At 53.9% G+C, this 24619-nt stretch overlaps 9 protein-coding genes across 9 annotated transcripts; 5 read left to right on the top strand and 4 right to left on the bottom strand.

The window, feature by feature from the left end:
• Positions 1-126: 126 nt before the first annotated feature.
• On the top strand, positions 127-661 carry PUNSTDRAFT_63180 (uncharacterized protein; the record flags this gene model as incomplete). The annotated part of the gene is made up of 2 exons (XM_007380977.1): positions 127-408; positions 569-661. Coding segments are annotated over 2 exons (375 nt in total), but the record flags the coding sequence as incomplete, so codon positions are not given.
• Positions 662-955: 294 nt separating this feature from the next.
• PUNSTDRAFT_111629 (uncharacterized protein) lies at positions 956-5427 on the top strand (the record flags this gene model as incomplete). Its single annotated transcript, XM_007380976.1, has 23 exons — positions 956-1187; positions 1253-1313; positions 1372-1502; positions 1565-2079; positions 2139-2243; positions 2295-2310; positions 2367-2440; positions 2502-2527; positions 2577-2632; positions 2683-2939; positions 2997-3107; positions 3162-3191; positions 3246-3434; positions 3489-3895; positions 3951-3990; positions 4044-4265; positions 4329-4354; positions 4405-4809; positions 4935-4982; positions 5039-5102; positions 5158-5199; positions 5259-5319; positions 5375-5427. 23 exons carry the CDS (start codon positions 956-958, stop codon positions 5425-5427), a joined length of 3171 nt encoding a protein of 1056 aa, XP_007381038.1.
• A 359-nt stretch (positions 5428-5786) lies between these two features.
• PUNSTDRAFT_98625 (uncharacterized protein) lies at positions 5787-6840 on the top strand (the record flags this gene model as incomplete). The annotated part of the gene is made up of 6 exons (XM_007380975.1): positions 5787-6027; positions 6088-6135; positions 6188-6250; positions 6306-6435; positions 6496-6554; positions 6612-6840. Coding segments are annotated over exons 1-6 (576 nt in total), but the record flags the coding sequence as incomplete, so codon positions are not given.
• A 1545-nt stretch (positions 6841-8385) lies between these two features.
• PUNSTDRAFT_131674 (uncharacterized protein) lies at positions 8386-10045 on the bottom strand (the record flags this gene model as incomplete). The annotated part of the gene is made up of 5 exons (XM_007380974.1): positions 8386-8415; positions 8475-8560; positions 8619-8889; positions 8957-9010; positions 9878-10045. The coding sequence occupies 5 exons, from the start codon at positions 10043-10045 to the stop codon at positions 8386-8388; spliced, it is 609 nt and encodes a 202-aa protein (XP_007381036.1).
• Positions 10046-13450: 3405 nt separating this feature from the next.
• On the bottom strand, positions 13451-15117 carry PUNSTDRAFT_83132 (uncharacterized protein). Its single transcript, XM_007380973.1, has 8 exons — positions 14866-15117; positions 14728-14798; positions 14646-14674; positions 14461-14593; positions 13986-14406; positions 13897-13933; positions 13717-13842; positions 13451-13659 (listed from the first exon to the last, which is right to left on the bottom strand). Exons 1-8 carry the CDS (start codon positions 15109-15111, stop codon positions 13634-13636), a joined length of 1089 nt encoding a protein of 362 aa, XP_007381035.1. The 5' UTR covers positions 15112-15117; the 3' UTR covers positions 13451-13633.
• Positions 15118-15244: 127 nt separating this feature from the next.
• PUNSTDRAFT_98619 (actin-like protein ARPC3) lies at positions 15245-16221 on the top strand. The gene is made up of 7 exons (XM_007380972.1): positions 15245-15283; positions 15339-15419; positions 15471-15508; positions 15570-15777; positions 15827-15906; positions 15961-16051; positions 16103-16221. The coding sequence occupies exons 1-7, from the start codon at positions 15281-15283 to the stop codon at positions 16112-16114; spliced, it is 513 nt and encodes a 170-aa protein (XP_007381034.1). The 5' UTR covers positions 15245-15280; the 3' UTR covers positions 16115-16221.
• Positions 16222-19382: 3161 nt separating this feature from the next.
• On the bottom strand, positions 19383-21058 carry PUNSTDRAFT_98617 (NAD(P)-binding protein). The gene is made up of 10 exons (XM_007380971.1): positions 20836-21058; positions 20746-20777; positions 20575-20663; positions 20403-20504; positions 20247-20326; positions 20089-20189; positions 20000-20035; positions 19931-19949; positions 19655-19872; positions 19383-19590 (listed from the first exon to the last, which is right to left on the bottom strand). Exons 1-10 carry the CDS (start codon positions 21015-21017, stop codon positions 19502-19504), a joined length of 948 nt encoding a protein of 315 aa, XP_007381033.1. The 5' UTR covers positions 21018-21058; the 3' UTR covers positions 19383-19501.
• Positions 21059-21248: 190 nt separating this feature from the next.
• PUNSTDRAFT_98615 (chaperonin-containing T-complex zeta subunit Cct6) lies at positions 21249-23580 on the top strand. The gene is made up of 9 exons (XM_007380970.1): positions 21249-21390; positions 21446-21497; positions 21550-21830; positions 21904-22066; positions 22121-22316; positions 22386-22643; positions 22703-23138; positions 23204-23322; positions 23374-23580. Exons 1-9 carry the CDS (start codon positions 21325-21327, stop codon positions 23456-23458), a joined length of 1656 nt encoding a protein of 551 aa, XP_007381032.1. The 5' UTR covers positions 21249-21324; the 3' UTR covers positions 23459-23580.
• Positions 23581-23843: 263 nt separating this feature from the next.
• Positions 23844-24604, bottom strand: PUNSTDRAFT_131669 (uncharacterized protein; the record flags this gene model as incomplete). Its single annotated transcript, XM_007380969.1, has 5 exons — positions 23844-23959; positions 24014-24150; positions 24204-24371; positions 24432-24553; positions 24599-24604. The coding sequence occupies 5 exons, from the start codon at positions 24602-24604 to the stop codon at positions 23844-23846; spliced, it is 549 nt and encodes a 182-aa protein (XP_007381031.1).
• Positions 24605-24619: the final 15 nt, after the last annotated feature.

Here is a 24619-nt window from a genome sequence, read left to right as displayed (position 1 = left end):
GCAGTGACAAAAGGCACGTGCCACGTGAGTCGCGTGGTGACGCGTGTGACGTTTCGCGTAATGGGCTAGCGCTACGGGAGTAACTCGGTAAGGCGCGGCTCCTCAGTTTGAGTTTGGACCACAATCATGGCTACGAGCCATACGCTCGAGGCAAGCTCATCAATCAACTCGGAAAACCTTCTGCTGATCTTTGACGAGCAGTATAGCAAAAGTTCGCGAGCCAAGTGCCATGGCCCACCGCCATGCAAAGGCACGGCCATCGGCCTTGGGGACTTGCGGTATGGTAGCATTTCTCACTCGCTAGAATACGGAGAGGTGCGTCTATTAGGAACTATGCCGTGCACTCTGCCAAGCGCTAACGAATGGAAAAGATGGTCCAATGGAGACACTGGTACGTCTGCCGTGACGGTCTAATGCGCATGGAATGACTGGCTTCTTTTGATCCGCCGTTCAGGGGCTGCGTGACTCCTGAAATCCTGGCGCAGCTCTCGCAGGTCAAGCTCGAGCGCATACCTGGATTCAATCTACTGCGGTATGTTGTCGCGTCCCCTCTTCGACAGCGGCTGAGACGACGTTTAGGCCCGAAGACCAGCAGAAGATACGAAACGCGGTCATTTCCCGACGAATCGATCCCTCCGACGTTCCTGAGAGCGCGAAACAACATGATGTCGACCAGTTGTACCCCATGCCCGGGTCCAGCCAGCCCGCGCCACCCTCGTCCAGCCAACCCAGCATGCCGAGCTCGAGCCAGCCCTCCGCAGCGCCCTCGTCCAGCCAAGGCGCTCCTCCTCCGAGTCAGAGGCAACGCAAGGCAGCGGCTCTTGCCCTGCTGGCAGCGCAGTCCGCGTCGCCGGCCGGCCCTTCGATAACTTCAGTGCCGAGCTTGAGCCAACCCGCCGCACCCGCCGCCAGCCAAGAAGCTCCTGGGCCGAGCCAGAAGAAGCGCAAAGCCGCGATGCTCGCCGCCCAATCTGCACCGTCCGCCGGGCCTTCTTCGACTATCGCGTCCTCGCAGTCGGTGACGTTTAACACGCCGTCCACTCCCGCGCCGGGCCACCGGACGCAAGGTATACGGCGTGTTGTGCAAGAAGATGAGGGAGTCGAAGACAACAGCCCAGAGGAAGATGCGGTGGACGAGCTTTACTGCCAAATGAAGACGAACGTTGTAGGGATCCAGTACTACGACGGCGCGTATTTCCCGACGCATATATGCGTTCCGAGATGATATGCTGAAAGCTAACTGTCGATTTAGGTTTGGTTGGTCCTGGTGAACAGGTCCGCTTGGTCCGTGAGCCTTCGAACAAATACGATAGGTCCGTCCATGGCCCTTATGCAGACGACATCGCTGGTATCTGAATGATAAGGTAATAGAAATGCCATCAAGGTGTGCAACATCGCGGGAGCCCAGATCGGGCACCTGCCCCGGCAGGTTGCCGCCAAACTTGCGCCGCTCATGGACCGGAATCTGGTCACCGTCGACGGCATCATGTACGACGGAAACCGTGCGTCTCCTTTCTACCCCGCTCTTCGGCGTCGAGTCCGCTGACCCCGCTCTGTTTATCAGTGTCCGGCGGTCAACAATGGTCGCTCTCCATGTCCCTTAAGTTTTACGCGCCAGGGAACAAGCGCGCACAGATCGAGCCGCTCCTGATTTGGGCTACACCCGGCCAGCGTGGTTTCGCTCGCCCCCAGACCGGGCCTAACGTCGTGCACCAAGTACCCGGTGCGTCCCAGGCGCCCGGCACGTCCGGCTACGGAGGCTCTGGCGGCTCGACAGCGTACTCCCCGCCGTCGGCGACGCAGCAACGCGGCTTGACTGCAGCACAACGCGCCGCGCTTGAGGCACAGCAGGCCGCTCGGCGAGCAGCTTGGGAGCAGCAGCAGGAAGCGTTGCGCAAGGCGCAGGAGCTGCGGAGCATGCTCAGCTCGCTCGAGCGCGTTGACGATGAGGGGAGGCGGAGTAGCTTGCTGGACACGTTGTGTGGTCAGGAAGTGGAGGATGTGCTCGGGCTGCCAGAGCACCCCGGTCCGCCCGGGAAGGCGAGTGGGCAATTGCGGGTCGATTTATTGAAGCATCAGGTACGTTTGCTGTCGTACGGGGTGTCGTAGCGTGAGGGCTTATATGTCACACGATGCAGAGTCAAGCGCTTCAGTGGTGCATAACGAAGGAGTATCCGACGCTGCCCAAGAAAGAGGCGGATAAGCCCGTGCAGTTCTGGCAATACAAGAAGGGCACACAGAAGGTATGTCGCAACTATCAGATCGTCGTCGACTACGTTCTGAGCGTTCCGTAGCCTTTCTATTTCAATCGTAAGTTGTCGTTGTTTGTTTTCCTGATATGGCGCATTTTTGAACGAGACGGGAAGTCGCGACAAAGACACCGCAAGTGGATGCCCCACTATTGGGAAGAGGCGGCCTAAATGCTGACTCGATGGGACTGGTCCGTGCTCGTGCCCCCTTGCATAATTTCGACTACTGACCCGAAGTCAAAAAATTTCCAGGGCAAGACACTCACGATGATTGCGCTGTAGGTGCATAGTCCCCCGCGGCGTGGACCTGACATAATACTGGGGTAGGATCATGGCAACACAAGGCGACATTGTCCCGGAATGGTCAAGGTCGACGTTGATCGGTATGTTTTATCTTTCCCAACTTGGAGGTTACCGCTGAGAGATGCACTAGTCGTGCCGTTATCTATTCTCAGTAATTGGGAAACGCAGCTCAAGGATCACGTTGTGCCTGGTGCTCTTACTCACTGCGTTTATTACGGCTCAAGCCGAAATATGACTGCGAAAGAGTTGCAGAAGTATGATGTTGTCATCACGACATATCAGACCGTCACCGGCGAACATCCCGAACCCAAGAAAGACGGCGAACCAGTCAAGAAGAAGAAGAAGGTCACCGCAGCTAAGGGCGCCCTTTTTGACGTGCAATGGAAGGTGGGCACCTACAGCTCCCGAGTGAGGCAATGATAATGTAACGCTTACATACGTCAGAGAGTTATCCTGGACGAAGGACACCAAATCCGTAATCCGAAGACGAAGATGGCCCGGGCCGTGTGCGCGCTCGCTGCCCAGCGGCGCTGGGTATTGACAGGGACGCCCATTGTGAGTCGTGGTATTTTCAAGAACTATACTGTCATCCGAGCGCGCATTCCGCAGATCAACTCTCCAAGGGATCTTGGTTCAATTGTATGTTCATTCGCAGCACTCCAATGAAGCCATGCTGATCACCTGTCCTGGCAGTTAACCTTCCTGCGCGTTTGCGCTCCCCTCGACAACGAGGACATGTTCAAGCGCCTTATTATCAGGCCCCTTAAAGATGGCGATCCTTCTGGTGCTGAACTGCTTCGCGCCGTGATGTCATCGATTTGCATTCACCGGACCAAAGAAATGAAGGACAAAAATGGTAATCACTTGGTGCCCTTGCCACCGGTCAGTCCATTATGCCGGTTTCGTCGCACATACTGATTATCTGCCATGCAATAGGTTGAGATGACCGTCATTCCCGTCACCCTCAGCCCCGACGCCAGGGCCCTCTACGACGAGATTGAGTCACTATCGAGCAAACGCCTGGACAGCTTTATGGACGAGCAGGGTCGCATTAGCGGCGCGCAAGCGCAGAGCAACGTGCTCAGCATGCTCACACGCCTGCGCCAGTTGGTTCTTCATCCTGGCTTGATACCGCGGGACTACCTAGAGAACCTCCGATACTCGGCGGAACACGGCGGGCGGGATGCGCCGGTGGCGAACATGAATCTCACGGCGCAGGACCGGACCCGGCTGCAGTCCATGTTGGCGCAGATGATCGAGGACAACGAGGAGTGTCCGATTTGTATGGGAATTCTGAACGATCCGAGGATTACGGGTTGCGGCCACCCTTTCTGCCTCGCATGGTAAGGCCAGGAATCATAAACCCTTCGAAAAGCAAAGCTAACATAAGCGTGTCAGTATCACCGAGGTACTTGCCCGCGATCCGAAGTGCCCTATGGTTTGTAATTTACGTCGAATCGTTGAGGTCGAATGACACTGATGCTTTTCTAGGATCGCCGGCCTCTCGGGATGGGAGACCTCATTGAACCCCCGCCACCCACAGAGCTCACGCAAGCGCCTGTTCGTGTAGATGATGACGACGAAGATGATACAGCTGCCGGCTTGCGTGCGGGACCTTCGGACAAGATTAACCAGCTTATACATTTGCTCCAGCTGACGCCGAGTACCGAGAAATCGCTAGTTTTCTCGCAGTTCACGTCCTTCCTTGATAAGGTCAGAATTCAGATCGACGGTTGTTCTGCATAATCCGTCCTAAATGCCTGTGTGCTCTTCTAGATCGGCGAGGCACTCGACGAACAAGGGTAAGCACCGAACTTGTGACGCGCTTGTTCGTCTTGAATATCTTGCATAGGATACCTTATGTTCGGTTCGACGGACAGATGTCTGCCAGACGCAGGAAGGAGACACTAGAGCAATTCTGCGTACCCATGGAAGAGGAGGATGTACCCCAAGTTGCACCGCCAACTCGGAGCCAATCGGGCAGCCGACGCTTGCGCAGGCGGAGCTCCTCCGTGATCGACGCCATCTTCGCCGACGATGATCTCAATCGCGACGACTCGGATTTCGCTTTGAGCGGCACCGATGATGACGGCTTCCTGAGCGATGATGAGCCGAAGAATAAGAAGGCAATGGGCAAGTCCAAAGCCAGGGCACGTACTGAGGACGATATCCGCGTGGCAAACCCCAAGGTCATGTTAATTTCCCTGAAGGCTGGCGCTCTCGGCCTCAACCTGACTGTAGCAAACAATGTGTATCTGTGTGTGGTTTCCCGTCAATCACCTTTTGCATTTCTACTCACTCCGTTTGACTCGTCGTAGTATGGATCCGTATGCCATCTTCTAATCACCCATCTGTTGTTTTAGCGTCTAACGGCCTCCACAGATGGTGGCAGGAAGGAATCGAGAGTCAAGCTATTGACAGATGCAACCGGTTTGTCGCTTCGAGCTGTGCAACCCGAGACAGTTCGCTGACTGAAACGCGTGTAGCATCGGCCAGAAGAAACCGGTTCATGTATACCAGCTGATAGCTGAAAATACTGTCGAATCCAAGGTGAGTGGTCGACGACCAACCTGCAGTCTGGGACGGCGTGGTGACGTTGGCGCAGGTTCTCGAGATCCAGGACCGCAAGAAGCTTCTCATCAAGGAGGTATGTTGAACTCAGCGCACCTCCATCCGTGTTTCAAGCTGAGGTTTGGACATCGCAAGGCCTTCTCCGGTATCAAAGGGAACGAAACACAGCGGCAGAAGAAGGAGGCACGGCTACAAGGTTCGGCGTCTCGCCGGTGCGCCAAATCCGTAATGCTCACATCTCTGCCCAATAGATATCATTGAAATCTTCGGAGCACGTCGGCGCGGCCCTAATCAGCAGACTTGAATGGCCTTGCTCTTATGGCAGCGGTCCTATGTGACACCGCAAGGGAATGTCGGGAGGAGCGCCCCTTACTTCCTCAGCACGGCTTTTCGCTTTTGGCTACGTCGTGCCCACGCCGAGGACGCGGTCCCGCCACGTCCGTCACTGGAGGGAAAGCAAGTGCCAGGCGTCCTTGCTCGTGCCGATAATCTGTCATCTTATCATACAAAGAATCTGACATTAATATCATGAGCACATTGGCATCTTAGCGGAAGCACAGCATACAATAGAAACGATGGCACACGTGTAGTCGCAGCAGCTGTGTTGTGCCTTCTTATGGCTTTCTTCCGACTCCGCCTCACTCACCACATCTCTGCACCGATGGCGAATTGCACATGCCGCAATGAGCGGGAACGAAATTCAGGCCGCGGTTGATCTTGATCGCTACGTTATCTTATGGGCGCGAACCGGTGGACGCGGAGACGGCTTGCGTATATGAGTGTGTAACCTGGCCTTCAAGCGCCTATTCTTCCCTTGGGCGTACTCTCTGCTCGGTGATCGTTTCATACCCAAGAGATGAGCTTCTCTCATTGGAAGATCCCGAATAATGGTTTTGGGGTAATGGTGCGTCCACCGGCTGTGTCAATCCTCGAAGAACGAGCAAGCTCATACCTATGATGACAGGACGATCCGGTGCCCTTGAGGCCACCATACCCATTGTACCTACGTGGAGTGAATCATCCGAATGCTGCGCCGGAGTCAAACATCTGACGTGGACGCAAAGCATCGTAGACCACTTCGCTCGGCTTCGGGAGATAGTTGGTTGAGTGACGCACCGACGCTCGAGGTGAGTGTCTCGTTCAGAGTAGTATCCTCGAGGCTTGCTTACAGTATGTTGCTAGATGTACGACTATGCTCCACACTCTCCACCTCCTTCTGGTCACAAAGCTGATCCAACTTGTGCGGAGGCGCATCCAGGGATTGCTCCCCGGGATCCCGTAGGATGGGCACTATGTGCCAGGGTGATGAAAGGTCAGGATCTCTCAGCTACCATACGTGACGATGATACTGAGGTGGACCTCGTTCGCTCAGATCATGACCACGAGATGGTCAAATCGCTAAAAGACGAAATAGACTCATTGCTCGTCTTCGTGGGTCAGATTCACTCACAGGACAAACACGAGTTCCTCATCATGAACTTGCATCAGGCTGGTCTCTTCTCGGCCGTCGTTACGACCTTCGTCGTAGATTCGTACAAGAATCTACAACAGGACTACGGAGAGACGTCCACTCAGCTTCTCTACACCATCGCTCAGCGACTTGATTCCCAAAACAATTCATCTTCTGAGACGCAAGCACCTCATCTCGCTGATCCCAATCAGAATTCGTACTACCCTTCGTCGTCGTCCATTCGAATAAACTCGTTCTGGTTTTCGAGCCTCCTCATATCCGTGGTAGTTGCTTTCTTCTGTATCATTCTGAAGAGCCAGCTGCGATTCTACTACGATATCTGGAGGACGACGACATCTCAACGGGATAGCGTTCGTCGGCGGCAGGAGCGGTACGATAATTTCATGCGATCGGATATACCCGGGACGATCGGATTGGTACCCATTCTGCTGCTGGCTGCGCTGCTGCTGTTCGTGGCGGGGCTACTAGACCTCGTGTGGAGCCTCAACACCCTTGTCGGCCGTCTACTGGCCGGGCTGACCGGACTCATGGCACATCTGACTTACACCCTCTTATCAAGCAGGTTATCGTCTACCAGCATCTTCAGCGCGGTGATATGGGGCCCTTTGGTTACCTGGATGATCAGGATCTACAGAACCTGCATCGCTGCGGCGATATGGCCCATGGTGGTGATAGATCTTATCAACGCCGCTCGCGGTGACCCAGCCACCATGAGACACGAACGAGACTGCGAACTTGACTTCAACGTCTTGAACTGGATGTTCCAGAACGTTACCGACGATGACATCCTTGATCAACTCATTCCTTGTGTTGCTGAACTCGATGGAGAACGCCAGCTACGTTTCGTTTTCGAGTTCATTTCGTGGCAGATGGACAGCCCCGTCGACGTCGAGCTCGGCTTGAACTCACTTCGAGAAGAAATTCGATGCAGCTCCTCCAAGAAGTTTATCCTCCCCGATCATCATCTGAACAAACTCGAAAATCACCTACGTGACCGAGGGTTGGCACGCGTCACCCGTATTTTGTTGCATGCTCTACCATTCGCGAACGCACGGACCTCGCCTCGTGGACACGCCACCAAGTTTGAATTGTTGGTTTTGCTCCGCAACGTTCACGCTCGCATGAAGGACCCGGATGCGGATCTTTGCGCCACGTACTATCGAGTCTTCTTAGACGGGATCGTCAACCGGAAAGATCCCGACTGGCTCGATATCTCACTGCTGGGGGCCATTGCTCTCCACGAGCAACCTGACCTCGCGTCCAAGCACTCGTCGCGTGGTACGCTTGGCCGTGTCCTGGTCATTGTGGAAAGCTGATACTCGAAGTACACCATTAGATACCGCGAATCTAATTACGCATGCAAGAGCTGCCTGGTTAAAGAAGGACAGGAGCGTCTTTCCGTTCCTCGTGTGGCTTCTTCTCCAAGGCCTCCTGCACGAAAGCAACGACTCACTGCGCGATGCTCGCGTACGCGACGAGTACAACTTACTATCAAACGACATAGAAGCCTACATCGATACCTCACCTCTGGCGCATCATACAAGGCACAGAGCCGGATGGCCTCAGACGGGATGGCGTCGGAGCTTGTATGCACTGGCGCAGAAAGACGACGGCTTGGTGCACACGAACATACTTGCAAGAATGAAAGAGTGTGGGGATAGTTCTTTCTTGATATAGACGCATAGCATGGCCGGACACCTCATCGTTTGATACATTGTACGCGCTAGCGACGTCCATGAACAATTGGCGAATGTGCAAGCGACATTCGCTCAATCGTCCCACGCTCTGAACTCAGTTGTCGGGCGTTGGCTCGCAGAAATGCTGTTATATCCTCAGCAGCGTGCCGGACGATGTCGATGTACCAGCGTGTTCGGACTCACGTTGAAGGCACATGCGTGATCTTCATCGTCGACGTTGCTCTTGCATCCCCAACCGTGACGACAATTAGGGCGCTTGTCCTTAGTCACTGGATTCAACATGTCAGCTACGGGCATTCGTCGATGCTCGGGGAAACTTCACGATACCTTCGAGCCTCTGGCGCGACCACCACGGAACTATGCGCTCGGTTATACATCGTTTCAGACATTGCTCACAGAGCGAATCATCCTCTGCCCAAGAATAACCGGGCGCGTCTTGGCTAGTCTGAAGGGTCTGGCACGCCCGCAATTCCCGTATCATGCTCTCGTCCATCCGGCGTCGCCGACACGAGAAATATGTCTCGAAGTCGTACTCTTCCGGCTTGCTACGCTGGTGGGCGGGGATCGTCATCCAGAGTTCTTTTACGTCGATGACGCCCTGGAGCAACGCATAGTCTAACGCCGTGAGCAATCCGAGACCACGATAAGCCAGTATATTCACGTACTTCCTTTGCTCCATATATCATCATGTGCGCCTTGATGCCCAAGGCAACGATCGCCTAACCAAGAGGATCAATGGTAATTCGGATGCGATAATGACTGGAGGGACGAACAGGTTGCCGGGGGCGAACGTCCCTGAAGAAGCAAAGGAGTGGTCCAAGGAGTAGGACTGGGATATCGTTCCCCTCTCATTTTCAAGATTAACTCTTTCAACAGCAATCGATCGGAGACAGATGGTCCGCCAAGCAGAAAATGGAGAACGGAACTCGGATTTTCATTCCCACTAGCCCTTTGATAGCACTTCACGAGTATCTCAGGACCTTCAGCTACGCGAGCCTGTACGGCCTGGTCCATGACTATGACCAGTTTCAGTCTCAAATTATACGAGAACGCAAACTCCGGATTCTCACCTGTATTATGAAACAACTCCTCGGAATCAAACTCGACTGCTTTGATGGCCCATCTCACAGTCTCTTCCGCAAATCGCGCAATCGCCTCACACTCGTCTAGCTCGGCATCCTGGCAACCTTGTAAATATTGGCAGCCCCGATGTTTGAATGGCACGTAATCGGTATCGTGATAGCGTTCATGGTTGTTCGCGAATAGGATACAAAGCTTCCAGTATCGGTACATTGCACGCTGGAATTGGAATGACTCAGCCAGCGTGAGCCGACTCTGGGGTATTGTGTGGTCTTTGTGCCTAATACACAATAGGTTACAATAGGTTTGCATAGGTAGTTTGCTCAATGCAAAACACGGAAGTACCTCCAACTGAAGAGGTCTTCCAGAGCGCATATGGTGCGTCCGTTTCTGGCAAGTCCGAACAATTCATTCGGCCTGATAAGTTCTTCGGGGGCGTGACCCGTGGTTTCGCCTTGACACTGTATTCGTAGCAGAGATAGAGCATGAGACCAAGCAGGCCCAACCTGGTAGGCAGCGACGGAGCGCAAGATCGACATAGAGTGGTCCTTGTAAACGCCGAAAACAGCTTTGCTTGAGAGGATGAACGAGAACAATGTAGCGGCATCGTCGATATGATGCAGAATAGTGTCTGCCACGTCGTGACCTAGAGGAAATGCATTGGGTGTAGGCATCGCTTGTATACTACGCCCTACGAGAGGAAGTAAAGCAAGCCCGCACGGGCCGACTCGTGAAGCCACGTGCCATCCGGCAATCGGGGAGCCCGAGTCCCCGACCAAAGGAGCTTTGCGCGTCTCCGGCCGAACTCCTCTTTTACTTCTGCTATATAGGGTCACCGACGTACTCTCCTGGCTCACCGACAGATTTTGCTAGCTTCAGGGCGCATCAGAATGACTGCAATAACATCTGAACTCGTTCGGCGATCGTACGGTACATTCAATCACTTAGGTCGAACCATCTCCACAGTGCTTAGTGAGTAACTGGTTCCAAGCTACGTTAACGTTCGGCTGGGTCATAGCACGCCTTGCAACGCTTGATATGCATACGGAATGAGATCATACAATTGTTGAAGCTAGAACCCAGCACACTACAGCCAACTGCCATATCCACTGGGTCAGATTAAGCTCGCAAATGAGGCTCGTATCCCCTATTGCGAGTCGACACCGTGGTGAGCGACGTTCATTTTCCTGGCTCTCAGAAGATCAGCTTCCGGCCTACATACTGACCGACGGAGTGCATGCCTCGAAGTTGCCGGGACTTTGGCCAGAGACTATCGTCTAACGCCGCGGAGTTCAGCTGCCACATCGTCGAAGTCCGACAGCTTCAAGTCCGACGAGGGTTTTAGATAATGGACGTATGCGCTCCTGAACAGATAGGGGTAAAGAGCAATCATGCCGAAAACCGAGGCTTGGCTAAGTCGTTTATGGTCGTTCACGCGTGGAAGGGTATGTATCGCCCCTGGTATTGAATGAAATCACAAGCCGCGGAATGGTAGTATCACCACTGGCTCGTTGGTCTCGACGATAGTTTGATCGTTTGTATACACTCAACACACCGGATAAATGTAACGCGCGAATCACGTTGATAGTATTGCTGTCGGTATTTGGTCGTAATCAACGCCACCCCTAACGCGCTGCTCTGTTCCGCCACGCCCACTCCTCTCAGATCATGGTCCTCCGGATCGAACGGTGAATCCTGGGTGTCTCTCGACAACGGCTGCATGTCGAGTCCCTGGTCACGCAGAACGGAAGTAGAGTCCAAAAGCGCGCCGGCCGTCGCGAAGCGTGACGTGGACCGACTCAACGGACTTCTCAGCAAACGAGGTTTGTCCTCTTCCGTGCGGCGCTGCAAACTGGTCTCAGACGACTGCTCGGAAATTGAAAGCACTGGCAACTTACGAGCTTCGATCCATCCTCGTGCAGTCTTTGAAGACTATGTTCGTCTGAACTATCCATCCTCGCTCGATGGGCCGCATAGAACGAGCGGTCGCGGTTGTCACGTCCGAGGAGTGGCAACGGGGCGCGACGTGGTAGCCCTTCGACGGCGCAAAGTCTTGGTCTGCACAGTATCGTGCATTCCTAGACAGATAATCATCAGGCAACGACCAGGTACGCGGAGATCGTCAGACAAAAGCAACTACGCCGATGCGGTCAGGGGCTTCTTCCATTCCCATGGTGAGTCCGCAATGCAGACATTCAAATGCGAAGGCCAGTACTGTGGGCGCACCATGAGTTCGGAAAAAGCCCCAGAAGGACCATGCGTAGCTGGTTACCCAGGTCGACGCTCTATCCTACACAATCGAGGAAAATAATGAGATATAAGACATCTTTGCACTCATAAAATCTTGGTAGGTACCGACCTATGCGGGACAAAGACCTAGAACTGGCTAGCAGGGGCTAACCAGCCAGTGAGGCTGGAGCGGGAGCGGAGGCCAGGATCATCGTCCGGTACGGGGCACTTTGCTGGTCAGCCTTCGCCCTTATATACCAGGAGGGAGCTGATCTGTTGATGCAGGACCGTCGAGGCGCCAGGCAATATCGGTCACGGGCAGCCGAGCAACGATCGCCTCGCGGCCGCGTAAAAAGATCGCCCCGGGCCCTTACCAGACGCGACGTTGAATCAGGTTTGGGAAGTCTCGTAATCCTCATGTTGTCCGGTCGACGCAATGCTTGCTGCCTCTAGGAAATATCGGTGCCAAGAATAAATCCGAAGACGATTCCTGCGCCAGGGCATGCGGTTTAGTAGTCCAGGGTAGATCCAAGGTGCGACCAAAACGGATGGCATGTGATGATGAAGGTGCGGTTACGATACGAGATTACAACCCCGAAAAGACAATATATTTACAGACCGGCGTGCTCGCTCCACCCAATCGGAGGGGCCTTGAGCGCCATCTGCAACGTCTAGGGCCAGACTGCTCCTCGGATGCTTGCGAACATCGTCCTCAAAAGTAAATTGGGCAGGAAAACCTCGTGACGACAGCACGGAAGTTTAATGATTCTATCTCAGCGTAACGGCTGGCATGCTCGTGTCGTATCAAAACTCATGGATGGCTCTGCCCAGAAACTGGGTTTAGCCGATCGTAGGAAGGGAACCGCCTTCTGCCAGCGGCGCCTTCGGCTTCCCGCCGATAGCCCTCTCCTTCCAAAAGCATGCAACTCGGCGTGTTCTCGTCCCCCCTCTCTCCCACCGGTCCTAGGGAATACAGTCAAGGATTATCGGGAATATTGGTCCGCGACGGCGCCCACCATCGATTCAACCACTCTCGGGCGTAATCCCTACTATTAGAAGCATAACAACTCTCCATAGAGGTCGGAGCCGTAGCCAAACGCCTCCTTCTAGCCAGCGAAGGACTCGCGGCCCAGCAACCCTGTTGCCTCCATGCTCGCCGTCGTCCTGGTTTGTGGGGCCATTCATACGGAACGGCTGCTGTGAGTGAGTGTGAGGATCTGATACATTACGGTGGCCGCCTGTGGTACGTCGAACAGCCCTGGCTCCCACCCTTGCGCCCACAGCGATTACCCTCACTCCACCCGTATCATGTCTCGATACGATCTGCTACAGTCCAATCATACAGATCGGTGCAGATTATCCCAGCAGCGGTTTCGCCGAGCTCCCCTTCCAATGCAGTTTCGGGAACCGGCGTTGTGTGGTGCAGCTTAGGCCATGCTTGCTGCAGCACGGGGGCCCGTTCACACTCCTGTGGTCGGTCGGCGCGAGCTTCTCAAACATGTATATACGACGCTAAAACCAACCGGCCGTCCGATGTAGCTGAATGGAAGAACTCAAGTCGCGCATCGTGTTGGCCTTGTTACTGCATACTCGTGCCGGGCCCCAAGCCTCCCAGTCTCTGGCTTGTTGAGCATCTCCATGGATATTGGGATTTGTGTTTGTTGGACGTATGCGGATGCACCGATACGAGCTCCACTATCGAATCGTGTCATGCTAGTATCGCACCACAAGAGGCAATTTTGAGAATGGAAAGCCGGGCTACCATTCATCCTCCGCCTCCATGATTCCCAATATAGAGGTGGCATTGCGGCATCCTAACGATAGCACCAAGAGCGCAGATCCGTCAATGAGGTCGATGGTTCGACGGTGTAATGCATATGATTTCGACGAACGTGACGGTGGAAGATCAAAGCGTATAACAAGTGGCTAGCAAGTAGAGATGAAAACAGGCAGGGTTTTTCTAGATTGACAGTGACGTGATGAATGGAATGAAAGTTGACGGAAGCGAAGAGTCTCAGGTGCTTAATCGAGAATCATTTAACGTTGAGAAGCTTGACCTCTGCAAACGTGACATCAGTTATTTGCAAACGTGCTGGGGTTGAATAAAAATCATTACCAAACGTCAATGTCGAGTTGGGAGGAATGTCGTTGCCCATCTTCTTCTTACCATACGCGAGCTTCGGCGGGATGACGAGGAGCCTTTGTCCACCGACTTGCATACCGGCAATACCGAGGTCCCAGCCTTGAGATGTATGGGTAAGCCATATAAGTCACGGTCATGAACCTGGGGACCAACCTTTGATGACCTCGCCCGCACCGAGATTGAAGTCGAACTGAGGAGAATGTTATATACGGGATGGCAAGCAGGGACGTCCGGGTACTCACAGGCTTTCCCTTCGTGTTTGAATCGAAGACCTTTCCGTTGTCGAGCTTACCAATGTAACGCATGCTGACGCGGGACCCAGGCTTGGCAACTTTGCCGGTACCGACGACCGCATCCTGGTATTTGAGGCCACCGTCGAGCTCCTTCATCTCGCCGAGATTTGGTTTCTTTCCCTTCTTCTTATCACCCTTCTCCTTCTTCTCGCCCTCCTGCTTCGTGGTCTCCTCCTTCTTCTCCTCTTTCGGCGCCGGCTTCTCGTCTCCAGTCGGCACGGCCTCGCCGTTGGCCGTTTTCAGCTTCTTCAGCTTCTTCTTCTGGGCCTTGCTAAGCGTGCCCTCAGCCGCGGTGTCCGCCTCATCCGCGCGTTGACGCTTTTTTGATTCCGGCTCGGGCTCAGGGGAATCTTCGAGCTCCTCAAAGCGGCTGTCGGAGAAAGGGTCAGCGTTGATGGTCGTGCCAGAAGTTTACTTCACCGACCCGTCCTCTTCGATGATATCTTCGGGATCCATCTCGACGTCGGAAGAGACTTCACGAAGGTCATAGTCGTCTTCTTCGTCATCAAGTTCAGAGTCATCTTCCCCATATGGAGGCTGGTCCGGGGGAATCTGGTCTAGATGGTCGCAATGAGTACTATGACGATGAAGACTCAAACATACACGAACCGATGTAGTTTCCGGTCAGATAGATGGTGCTGAAACAGTTGATGAGTATCACCAGCCCACGAACGGCTCGAGTCCAGCTCACTTCTTTCCAACTGCCTCAAAGAGGTAGTCGCCGTCTTCTTCGAGGACAAGGTTCAGGTTCGCCTGCTCGATCTGTGCAGCGTCCAGGAGTGGTCAGTATTCCGAGTGTCCGGTAAAAAATGTCTTCCTAGAACCTCACCTTGCCAGGAGTGAGGGAGGCAAGGATCGTGGAGGTCAAGGAAGTTTCCTCCTCCTCCTCTTCCTCTTCATCCTCGTCCACCTGCACAGGCTTGCTGAAGGTGAACTTCACAGATGTCCGGGCGTTCTCGTCGTCCAGTTGGTCACCCAGCGCGACGTTCGTGATACGAAGGTCCCCAGCGGGTTGGACAACCTCTTTTTGACCGGGCTTGAGCACGATGCTCCAGAGTGCAATAGCGACAGCCATGGTGTTGGTGAACAGGAACGAAGGAACAGAACCCCGGAACGAAATTTCTGAACGCCCTGATGTCTCACGTGATCGAGTCAGTGGGAGGTGACGAGATCGTGCTGAGCCCCGCTGAGGTCGCAGGCTTTAGTACCGCGCGATCACTTGCTTGTTGCGCAACCGAACCGCCATGGTAATCGACTAAGAACTGCTACGAATGTCTATTGAATGCTGGTTTCCCAATTTAGTCGAACGTTCTGAGGCCATACCTCGCCGCAGTGCGATCAACCCTGACGGCTGCGTTGACTCTGGAAGATTTCTCGTCCCAGGTACGTTTCCGCTACATTCTTCGTGTGTTGATGATTCTGACGATTCTTAAGGTTGTGGAAAGGCACAACAAGCCGGAAGTTGAGACCAGGTCAGTGCGGATCACGGGGTTATCAGGATGCTGAATGTCAGTGACGATTTCGAATGTACAGAGGATCGAAGGAAGTCTTGCTCAACCCAATGACAATATCTCGAAACGAGAACGAGCGCGTGCTTATTGAGCCCTCAATCAACTCCGTGCGGATGAGCATCAAAATCAAGCAAGCAGACGAAATCGAACAGATCTTGTGTCACAAGTTCACCAGATTCATGATGCAGCGCGCAGAGAGCTTCATCGTGCTCCGTCGAAAGCCTGTACAGGTATGTTATGTGTCTCCTTTCCCTTGGACATATGCTGACCGCCGTTCAGGGATACGACATATCCTTCCTCGTCACGAACTTCCATACGGAGAACATGCTCAAACACAAGATCGTCGATTTCATCATACAGTTCGTACGCAACCAATGCGCGTGATTGCGTGCTAATCAACCCACCTATGGAAGGTTCATGGAAGAAGTCGACAAAGAAATCAGCGAGATGAAACTCAGCCTCAACGCTCGCGCGCGTGTGGTCGCGGAGTCCTACCTCACGGCTGTAGGTGCCTCACCCTCGAGACACCCCACGGTATATTGACGTGCCTGCTAGTTCAACTCCTAATGGCCTTCATCCCGTGGTCACAACAGACTTTAGCATTTTCGGACCAATGTATGACTATCACACGTGTAATACACGCACTCTGCTGGCAGAAATTCGCTGTGTGTTCCTGCTTAGTTCCCGTTGACATACCGTGGTGCTCCATTCCTCGCTCCAAACCTTTCTCGCATGCGGTAAGCATCCTGAAGAAGCTCCCTCGGAGCAGTTGCGGGGTGGTATATCTTGGGTGTGAACTCGTTCTTGCAGTGCAATGGATCCGATTACCAACGGTCGAGATCGTTCCTTGAAATGCCAGTCTGTGCGGCGTTTGGCCGACTGGGATACAGAACGACCTGGCTATCGCCGAATGAAATCAGCGAGTTGACGTGGTAGTGTTGCCCCCAACGAAGGTCGAGACACCTCTCTACATCCTCGGAATAGAAAGGACGCTAGCCACGGATGCGACCCTGAATTTGTCAAGCAACGGCCTAGCGTCCGTCTGTGGGTCCGAGAGCAGCGGATGTACGAAGCAACAACGCGATCGGGAGGTATGGACGCAACCGAAGGACACGAGGACGGGAAGAATGTCAGGATCAGGACAGATTGCGTGCGAGGTTTCGCGTTAGTGCGCAGGACAGCATGGTGCATGACAGACTTCGCGTTGGTAACTCTGATCTTTTTCTTGGAACCGGAAGTCTGCGAAAAAGGGCGAAACCGCCCACAGATTTTAAACCGATATGCAGGAGGACAAAGGAGAAGAATGTACTCACCTTGCTCGGATCGATGGGGTCGCGCGAAATCCGGGGACTGTGACGCAGCTCGTCCATGTGGGCCCCGGATTTCTCCTACGCCCATGGTCTTCCAGACCCTCATCAGCTAGTACTAGGAGTTCCAGACCTTAATCTTGTAGTGCGGCGGACGGCGGAGCTTGCCACAAAGGCAGGCATCCGGAGCTGCAAGTGCCAAGGACGTCTTCCAAGCATGCTTCAAAGACACCCTGGATGTACGGCTCGGTTGGAGGCCCATCTGAGTCAGCATGAACGCGAGGGCGATCCTAACGGGCGGTAGGCCGATAGCGAGGATGCAGGGCACAAAGTGTTGAGGCAGAGGCTAAGTCGGTTGGGATAGGCCAGTGAATGTGCATGAACATTGTTGGCGACCGCACTCACCTGCAACGGCGTGAGCCACTGCTATTGGGTCTCCTCAGTTCCTCCTGTAGCTCCGCTAGCCCTCGCGTGCTTTATCTCACTATCTGCAAGTCGGTATAGATTCTGTGCGGGTCTATCGTGTTACCTCTGCCCATTGTAACGATACACCGGGCTTCGATAATCGCCGCCACAACGCATCGGGTGACGAAACTGGCCGCACTACTTACTTCAATGGAAAACACTCGCTCTGTATGTCGCGGTCAATGGAAACCGACACGTCTATGTCTCCTCCTCACTTTGGTCCTAAGCAAGTGGGTGCGTCATCTTGCAGTTCCTAAAGACCAAGAACTGGACGTACCGGCCGGTGGCTCTCATGTATGGGACATCCTGCTAGAGTAAACTCGTCTTCGATGAGAGTTCATCATCTCTAGAGCGAGTGAGCATGCATTCAACGGAAGTGAGCATTCCTACAGTATCTCATATGCCATGGGCAGCATCATTATCCCTGCAATTCACTCCGGATTACCTCCAGGAGCATACCTGTCAGACGGCGCCGAGTTTCCCCTGAATAATTGGTCAAGGTCTTCAGCTCCAACCACCTGTGCAACGAGCTGGTCTCGCACGGCGAGCTCGTTGTATGCACATTTGGTTGGAAGGAGCTGACCTTGAATTGATAGAAATGCACGAACAGGAATACCATCATCACCCGCTACCCGCTTGTTCCTTCTTCCTTGTTCCGCAAGTCTCAAGAGTGCTCCACTGCGTCCTGGACTGAGACTAAAATGGTAACATGAGGCTTCATGCTTCAGAACGCAACGGGGACCACATTTCTACGCTTTCCAGTCAGATGATTCGCCATCCAAGAGATGGACCATATGATACTATACATGTGGGGATTGGCCAGCATCCGAAGAAGTCCTGGGTGATAGGTATGTTGCTCAACTTTAGCAAATCGGATGGGGCTTATGAAGCAGTTTGACGAGACAGACTGCTGACTGAAGCGACCATCTGTGTATGAGGTGAGCGAGTCAGAGCACGTCCACCATGCTACCAATGTCATCTACCGTCATCGAGGCAGCATCGTCAAACATCAGGTGGGTGGGTGAGGTGCGCAAGCGCACTGAAACGAATGTTTGTTCGGACGTTGTTGCGATTGTGACGTGAATTGAGAGTCACTGAAGTTCGGCGGCCACGAAAGAGAGGTAAGCGGCGTCATCCTTGGCGCCGCCCGGAGTATCTTCTTTTTCACCGTGCTGGTGGGTCGGACTGAGAGTCTCTAACGTGTCTGCGTCACAGGGTGGCAGCCGGAGGGAAAAGCCCAAGAGAAGCGTGAAATGGTCTCGTGCATGCTCTCACTGGCAAATTACTCGGCATCCAGCACCTTCAAGCTCGCGAAGCACGATTTGGGCTTCAATGCACACTGGCACCAAGAGGAATATGCAAAGCCTGGCGTCGGACCCGACTTGACAATCCCGGCCCGCGACTGTTCTTCTCTACTGCTGTAAGCGCCGGGTGTTGCACGATTCATCGCAGCATAGAGCGGTCGATGACCAGGACTTTGTGGACTGATGAGCTGGAGGTTGGTGGGACACAGGGGGAGGACGGGTACTTGGGAGGGGAGGGTGTGGTGAGTACCAACCTCACATCGCCTACCAGAGTCTTTGTCGTTCCACGAAAGTCGCACCGTACTCTATTGCCCTCGGATGAGTGGTCTCCGGTATATAGTCTCTATCCAACCAGCTGCCCCGTATGCTCAACATTCGCTTTGAACCCCTGCTTGTAGACCTCCGCTCCCCGCCGCCGATAAAACACGGTTAATCGGTGGCTTTTCTCCCTGCATTCACTCAGCCTTCACCGTCATCTGTCCAAGCCACCGTAAGCTGTACGAGCTTATCCATTGATTCATCGGGTCAGGGCAGAAACACATCGTCGGAAGGCACATTTAGGGGCGGGATATCGATACACAGTTAATACACGAAACTCGTTGACTCTCGTCTGACGAGTTGCAACTCCGCGAACTCCGTTTGATCTACGCTTTGAGTGAACGTTCTTACCTCGTCTTAGTACGCGACGCCGTGACATGTATCTGATTCGATATAATCAAGGCAACGAGTCCTCTCATCTTTGCCATCCATAATGGATTGATAGTTTAGAACGCATGCACAACACGACGGTATAATACACTTCAAGCAATGCAACGATCCCTCTCCGTAGCACCTCCGTTGGGAATGACGGCTGACGATGTCCACGTCATTGAAAACGACTACGCCCATCGTCCGGGAGCAACGGGGTGCGATGCAGACAAGCCTCCATCAACTGCCCAATTTTGTCCGTTGACATAACTGGAGTCATCTGCAAACAAACAAATGAGGTAGCTGTCAACCACTACCACAACGTAGACGATATGAAGCTGTACCGGATGCGAGAAATAGGGCGACTTGCGCAACCTCCTCTGCGACCGCGTACCGGCCCATCGGGTTGAGCTGGCCAATCTTGCCTGCGGTACCACGCTGGCGAGCGTACTCGAACGTCGCATCCGTCATGCCGGTCTCGATTAGGCCGGGGCATATCGAATTGACGCGGACGTTTGTTTTGCGAAGTTGGTAGATCGAGGTTTGAGCGATTGAGTTGACGCTGCGTGACAGGTCGTCAGCACGTCATATGTGTGTGCCGCCGATTTGACGCTACTCACGCGGCTTTACTGGCACTGTCTATACGACTATCAGTATGGGCTGCATATATCGGGGTCAAAAAACCTCACAGTCGACCGGGCCGGCGCCTGATCTGATTCCGGCAACTAAGCGAGTACCCGTCAGCATACTGCTTCGTGTCCATAGACAGGGTTCATACTCGAAGCAGTAAGGATGATGCTCCCTCCGCCAAGATCTTTACCTCGTGCAGGGTTGGTTTTCTGCATCGCCAGAGACGCGTGCTTGACAGCCAGGAAGCATCTGTTCCATCCTCCGTTTGGTATTCATGCACATTGAACTATGTCTGACAGAACTTACGAAAGCGCATTCACTCGCATCGCGTTCATGAAACCCTCGGATGTGGTGGAATGTAGGGGCGTAGCTCCCGCTATTCCTGCCTGCCAAAGGGACGTGGTGAGGGACAGGCCATATACGGCGTCGTGGAGCGAGATGTGGGACGAATGTACCACTTACGTTGGCGAAGAACACATCAAGTCGCCCTTCTTCGTGCATCGCTCTGGCACAGACGCCTGATATCGCTGCTTCGTCGGCGGCATCAGCTTGAATTGTCGTCACCTGCCACACACGGGAGTGTAGATGAGTCATGGGCGACACGAAGGTGAGAGGGAACATGCATGAGGCGCACCTTCACGTCCGGGTACCGCTTCTCGATCGTCGCCTTGAGATTCGGCAGGTTCTCGGGAGAGAAATCCAAGCAGTACAGATGCTTCGCACCTGCGACGGCAAACATATGAACGTTCTGCGCCACCAAGCGACGATGGCAGTAAAGTCGTGCACAGAGCATACACATACACACCTTCGTGCGCGAAAAGTAGCGCGGAGGCGCGCCTACGCAACGCGATTTAGTGCGAGATGAATCAGCCTCGTTTCTGATTTGTAGACGCACCCGATACCCTTCAGCGAGGCGACGCCTGTGACCACGCAGACCTTGCCCTTCATCCTGGTGCCGCGCGGGGTCTCGGACAGGTGCGACTGGATTTTGGCCAGCCGTTGTACCGTTTGCTTGTAGAACTCCTTGTCGTCGACGACGGGAGTCGACATGTCGTTATAGGATGATTTCGGAGCCATATTCGTAGAAATCAGCGTGTTTCCTAGGTCCAAAGAGGGCTTTGAGGTTGGGTGTTGCAACCAGGTTGCAGGAGCATTGCGGGGAAACTCTCAGACTCCGGGTGAGCAAGAGACCGGAAACACCGGATGTCGTCCCGACCATTTTTGGCATATTCTCCCACGTATAGGGTTAGGGTCAGAAGTAAGCGCGTCGCGCTTGTCGTGCTGCTCGTTCATCTGCGAGCGTATATTCAAGTCCCTTCGTCTTAGAATCGGTCCTGCAAGCCTTTTGTGCTACTAGGCACGATTAATCTTGACTACGAATACAATGTCTTCGAGCATCGAGCTCATCAACCCCAAGGCGGAGAGCGTCCGCAGAGCGGCTGCGCTTCAGGTGCGCTTCAGCCTTTCATGGCGTACGATGCGACGAGGTTGACAGAATCGCGTAGGTGAACACCACCGGTGCCATGGGCCTGGCAAACGTCGTGAAAGGGAACCTTGGTATGTTTTATGTACCTCTTACAACTCCGATGTCTCATCTTCTGCCGTCCAGGCCCGCGTGGTACGCTGAAAATGCTCGTGGACGGCGCGGGGCAGATCAAGATGACGAAGGACGGAAAGGTCCTGCTCTCCGAGATGCAAATCCAAAACCCGACTGCGGCGATGATCGCGAAGACGGCTGTCGCGCAGGACGACCAGGTCGGCGACGGCACGACGTCCGTCGTGCTCCTCGTTGGCGAGCTGCTGAAGCAGGCGGACCGGTACATCTCTGAGGGCGTACACCCGACGATCATCGGAGAGGGGTTCGATATTGCGAAGAAGGCTGCGCTGGAGGTGATCATGCGATTCGTTGCATCTGATGAGGAATGAGTTGTGCTGATTGTTGTGCTGATTGGTGTGGCTGCAGTTCCTGGACAATTTCAAGCAACTGTCTAAATTGGACCGCGCGACGCTCATAAACGTCGCCCACACGTCGCTTGCTACCAAGCTGAATGCTGCGATGGCAAAGCAGCTCGCAGCGGACGTGGTTGATGCTGTACTGACGATCCGACCTCCCCCTCCACCCGCAGGTAAGGTCCCTACTGTTTGTGTGATACCTCCATGATGCTGATCACGCTGCGAAGACGCAAAGGAGCAATGGATAAACCCTATCGACCTTCACATGATCGAAATAATGAAGATGCAGCACCGGACAGCCTCCGAGACGCAGCTCATCCGCGGCTTGGTTCTCGACCACGGAGGCAGGCATCCCGACATGCCCAAACGCGTGGAGAACGCATACATCCTTACTCTCAATGTCTCTCTAGAATACGAAAAGACGTGCGTCATTTTATTCCATACTCCATATCGGAATCCGCCCTGACCTTGGGCCGTCTTTGTCTACTCTAGCGAGGTCAACTCGGGCTTCTTCTACTCCTCGACCGAACAACGCGAAAAGCTCGTCGAATCCGAGCGCAAGTTCACGGATATGAAGTGTCGCAAAATTGTTGAACTCAAGAACCTGGTGTGCGACCAGGCGGTGGGAGAAGGCAAAAAGAAGAACTTCGTGATCATCAACCAGAAGGGCATCGATCCGCTCAGCTTAGATATCTTTGCGAAGAATGGTATTCTGGCGCTGCGGCGGGCGAAGCGACGAAACATGGAAAGGTCAGTAGCATACTCTCCCCTTGACTTTCGACTGTATCTTAATCACAATGAACACGTAGGCTGCAGTTGGTCTGCGGTGGCACCGCGCAGAACTCCGTCGAGGATCTTACCCCGGATGTACTTGGCTGGGCTGGGCTCGTGTACGAGCACACACTAGGCGAGGAGAAGTACACGTTCATCGAACAGGTGAAGGAGCCTAAGTCGGTTACGTTGCTCATCAAGGGCCCGAATGCGCACACGATTCAGCAGACACAGGACGCGCTTCGGGATGGCTTGCGCGCGGTGAAGAATGCGATCGAGGACGGGGCGCTCGTGCCTGGCGCAGGCGCATTCGAGGTCGCGTGCGCAGCACACTTGAGTGGGGAAGTCAAGAAGAGCGCGAAGGGCCGGGTGAAGATGGGCGTGCAGGCGTTTGCGGACGCACTACTGATTATCCCGAAGACGCTCGCGCAGAACGGAGGGTTCGACGTGCAGGACGCGGTTGTCGCGTTGCAGGTAAAGAACAGTTTTCCCCCTCTTACGATTTGTCGCAGTTGGATGTTGACGATGCTTGGTCGTAGGACGAGCAAGCGGAGGGCAACATCGTGGGCATTGATTTGCAGTCCGGCGAGCCATTCGACCCGACCGTGGAAGGTGTCTGGGACAACTATCGCGTCAAGCGCCAGATGCTGCACTCATGGTATGTGTCATCCGTTGCTTGTCCTGTGACCATATACTGAAGTGAAGACAGTTCGGTCATCGCCGTTAACCTGCTCTCGACGGACGAAATACTGCGTGCTGGCCGGAGCTCACTAAAACCAGAAGGACAGCAATAGTCACTTGATAATGGTAGATTTGTGTACACCATAGCGACGATTCTCTCACATACATTGCTGGTGTGCTGGATAACCTGACCCCTTCTGTTACTTGAGCAAAACATCGTCGTTGCTATGTATAGTCCGAAAACACCTCCTAGCAGCGCGCGTTGGGTCTAGTGGTCCGACGCAATGGCATAAGTATCAAGGACTCAATACAACTTGCCGCTAGGGCGGTATCCCAGCTTCATCACCATTCTACATATATAGTGAGGGGAGAGATAACAGAGGACCCTGGGATCAACACCACAGCGGACGGGTATGTTCCCGCATATACTGGAAAACTGGAAGAAAACCCAAGCATGAAGCTAAAAGTCACAACTAGATGGGACAGGGTGCTATCGCTTTATATCTTCGCCTTCAGGGTGTCTTCCTCTTTCATAAGGCGTAGATCGTCCTTTACGGTCTCCAGGAACTTATCTTTGAGCTCATGCTTAATGCGGAAAAATACTCGGGCACTTCCTGAATGCATCATGTCAGTCAGTCGTCATCATGAGGCTCCCAACCACGACGCACCATTGTTCGCCTCCCAAACCCCTTGAGCGTTCTTCGTCGGGTTACCGGGCCAGATACGGAAATAGCGCTCAAATGACCCGTACGAATGGAAACGCGCTTTGCCGGGATATCCGAAATGGCAATCGGTCGCCGGTGCGCTAACGTTCTATGATTAACGCATGGGATGCGGTAACAAACAGTCTTCACATACCGATACAGGTTATTGACCGCCACCCCGCCCTCCCATGGAAACCACCACTGGCAACGATTCGCGTTCGAGCTGCGAGTGTACAACTCCTCGGAGATAGCTACGACCCGCCGGCAGTAATCAGGATTGCGAACCTTGGTGACAGTGTCACGGACGACTGTAGCGATCAAGCTGTCGCATTGGGCAACCTCAGTATAAGAGAGCATGTAGGCACATAGAATGTGCACGAACCCGAGATCGAGCTTGGCTTCCTCAGGGATTTTATCGGAAAAGCTCGTGAGGGTGATGTTGCCTGCAGAGGTGCCGGGCGGGGGGGTGTAGTCGAATCCAGCTGCCGCCTTCACCCCACGGTACTGGTCGAAAGGTCAATGCGAGCGAAGGAGAAGAGGCCTGCGAACGTACATTGACGACGTTCATGA

Source organism: Punctularia strigosozonata (assembly GCF_000264995.1).
Source record: "Punctularia strigosozonata HHB-11173 SS5 unplaced genomic scaffold PUNSTscaffold_3, whole genome shotgun sequence".
Taxonomy (NCBI): Eukaryota; Fungi; Basidiomycota; class Agaricomycetes; order Corticiales; family Punctulariaceae; genus Punctularia; species Punctularia strigosozonata.
This window is presented reverse-complemented; position numbering and strand designations above follow the sequence as displayed.

Coding starts and splice junctions, on each gene's coding strand:
- PUNSTDRAFT_83132 (XM_007380973.1), bottom strand. CDS start 15,111: ATGGCTGTCGCTATTGCACTCTGGAGCATCGTGCTCAAGCCCGGTCAA. Junction 13,934..13,985: donor CAAACACGAAGGGAAAGCCT/GTGAGTACCCGG, acceptor CATTCTCCTCAG/TTCGACTTCAATCTCGGTGC. Junction 13,843..13,896: donor TGCGGGCGAGGTCATCAAAG/GTTGGTCCCCAG, acceptor ATACATCTCAAG/GCTGGGACCTCGGTATTGCC.
- PUNSTDRAFT_98619 (XM_007380972.1), top strand. Junction 15,420..15,470: donor TGGAAGATTTCTCGTCCCAG/GTACGTTTCCGC, acceptor ACGATTCTTAAG/GTTGTGGAAAGGCACAACAA. Junction 15,907..15,960: donor ATCGTCGATTTCATCATACA/GTTCGTACGCAA, acceptor CACCTATGGAAG/GTTCATGGAAGAAGTCGACA.
- PUNSTDRAFT_98617 (XM_007380971.1), bottom strand. CDS start 21,017: ATGGCTCCGAAATCATCCTATAACGACATGTCGACTCCCGTCGTCGAC. Junction 20,327..20,402: donor TTGATGTGTTCTTCGCCAAC/GTAAGTGGTACA, acceptor TCCCTTTGGCAG/GCAGGAATAGCGGGAGCTAC. Junction 19,591..19,654: donor CGCCCTATTTCTCGCATCCG/GTACAGCTTCAT, acceptor GTTTGTTTGCAG/ATGACTCCAGTTATGTCAAC.
- PUNSTDRAFT_98615 (XM_007380970.1), top strand. CDS start 21,325: ATGTCTTCGAGCATCGAGCTCATCAACCCCAAGGCGGAGAGCGTCCGC. Junction 22,067..22,120: donor ACCTCCCCCTCCACCCGCAG/GTAAGGTCCCTA, acceptor CACGCTGCGAAG/ACGCAAAGGAGCAATGGATA. Junction 22,317..22,385: donor TCTCTAGAATACGAAAAGAC/GTGCGTCATTTT, acceptor TGTCTACTCTAG/CGAGGTCAACTCGGGCTTCT.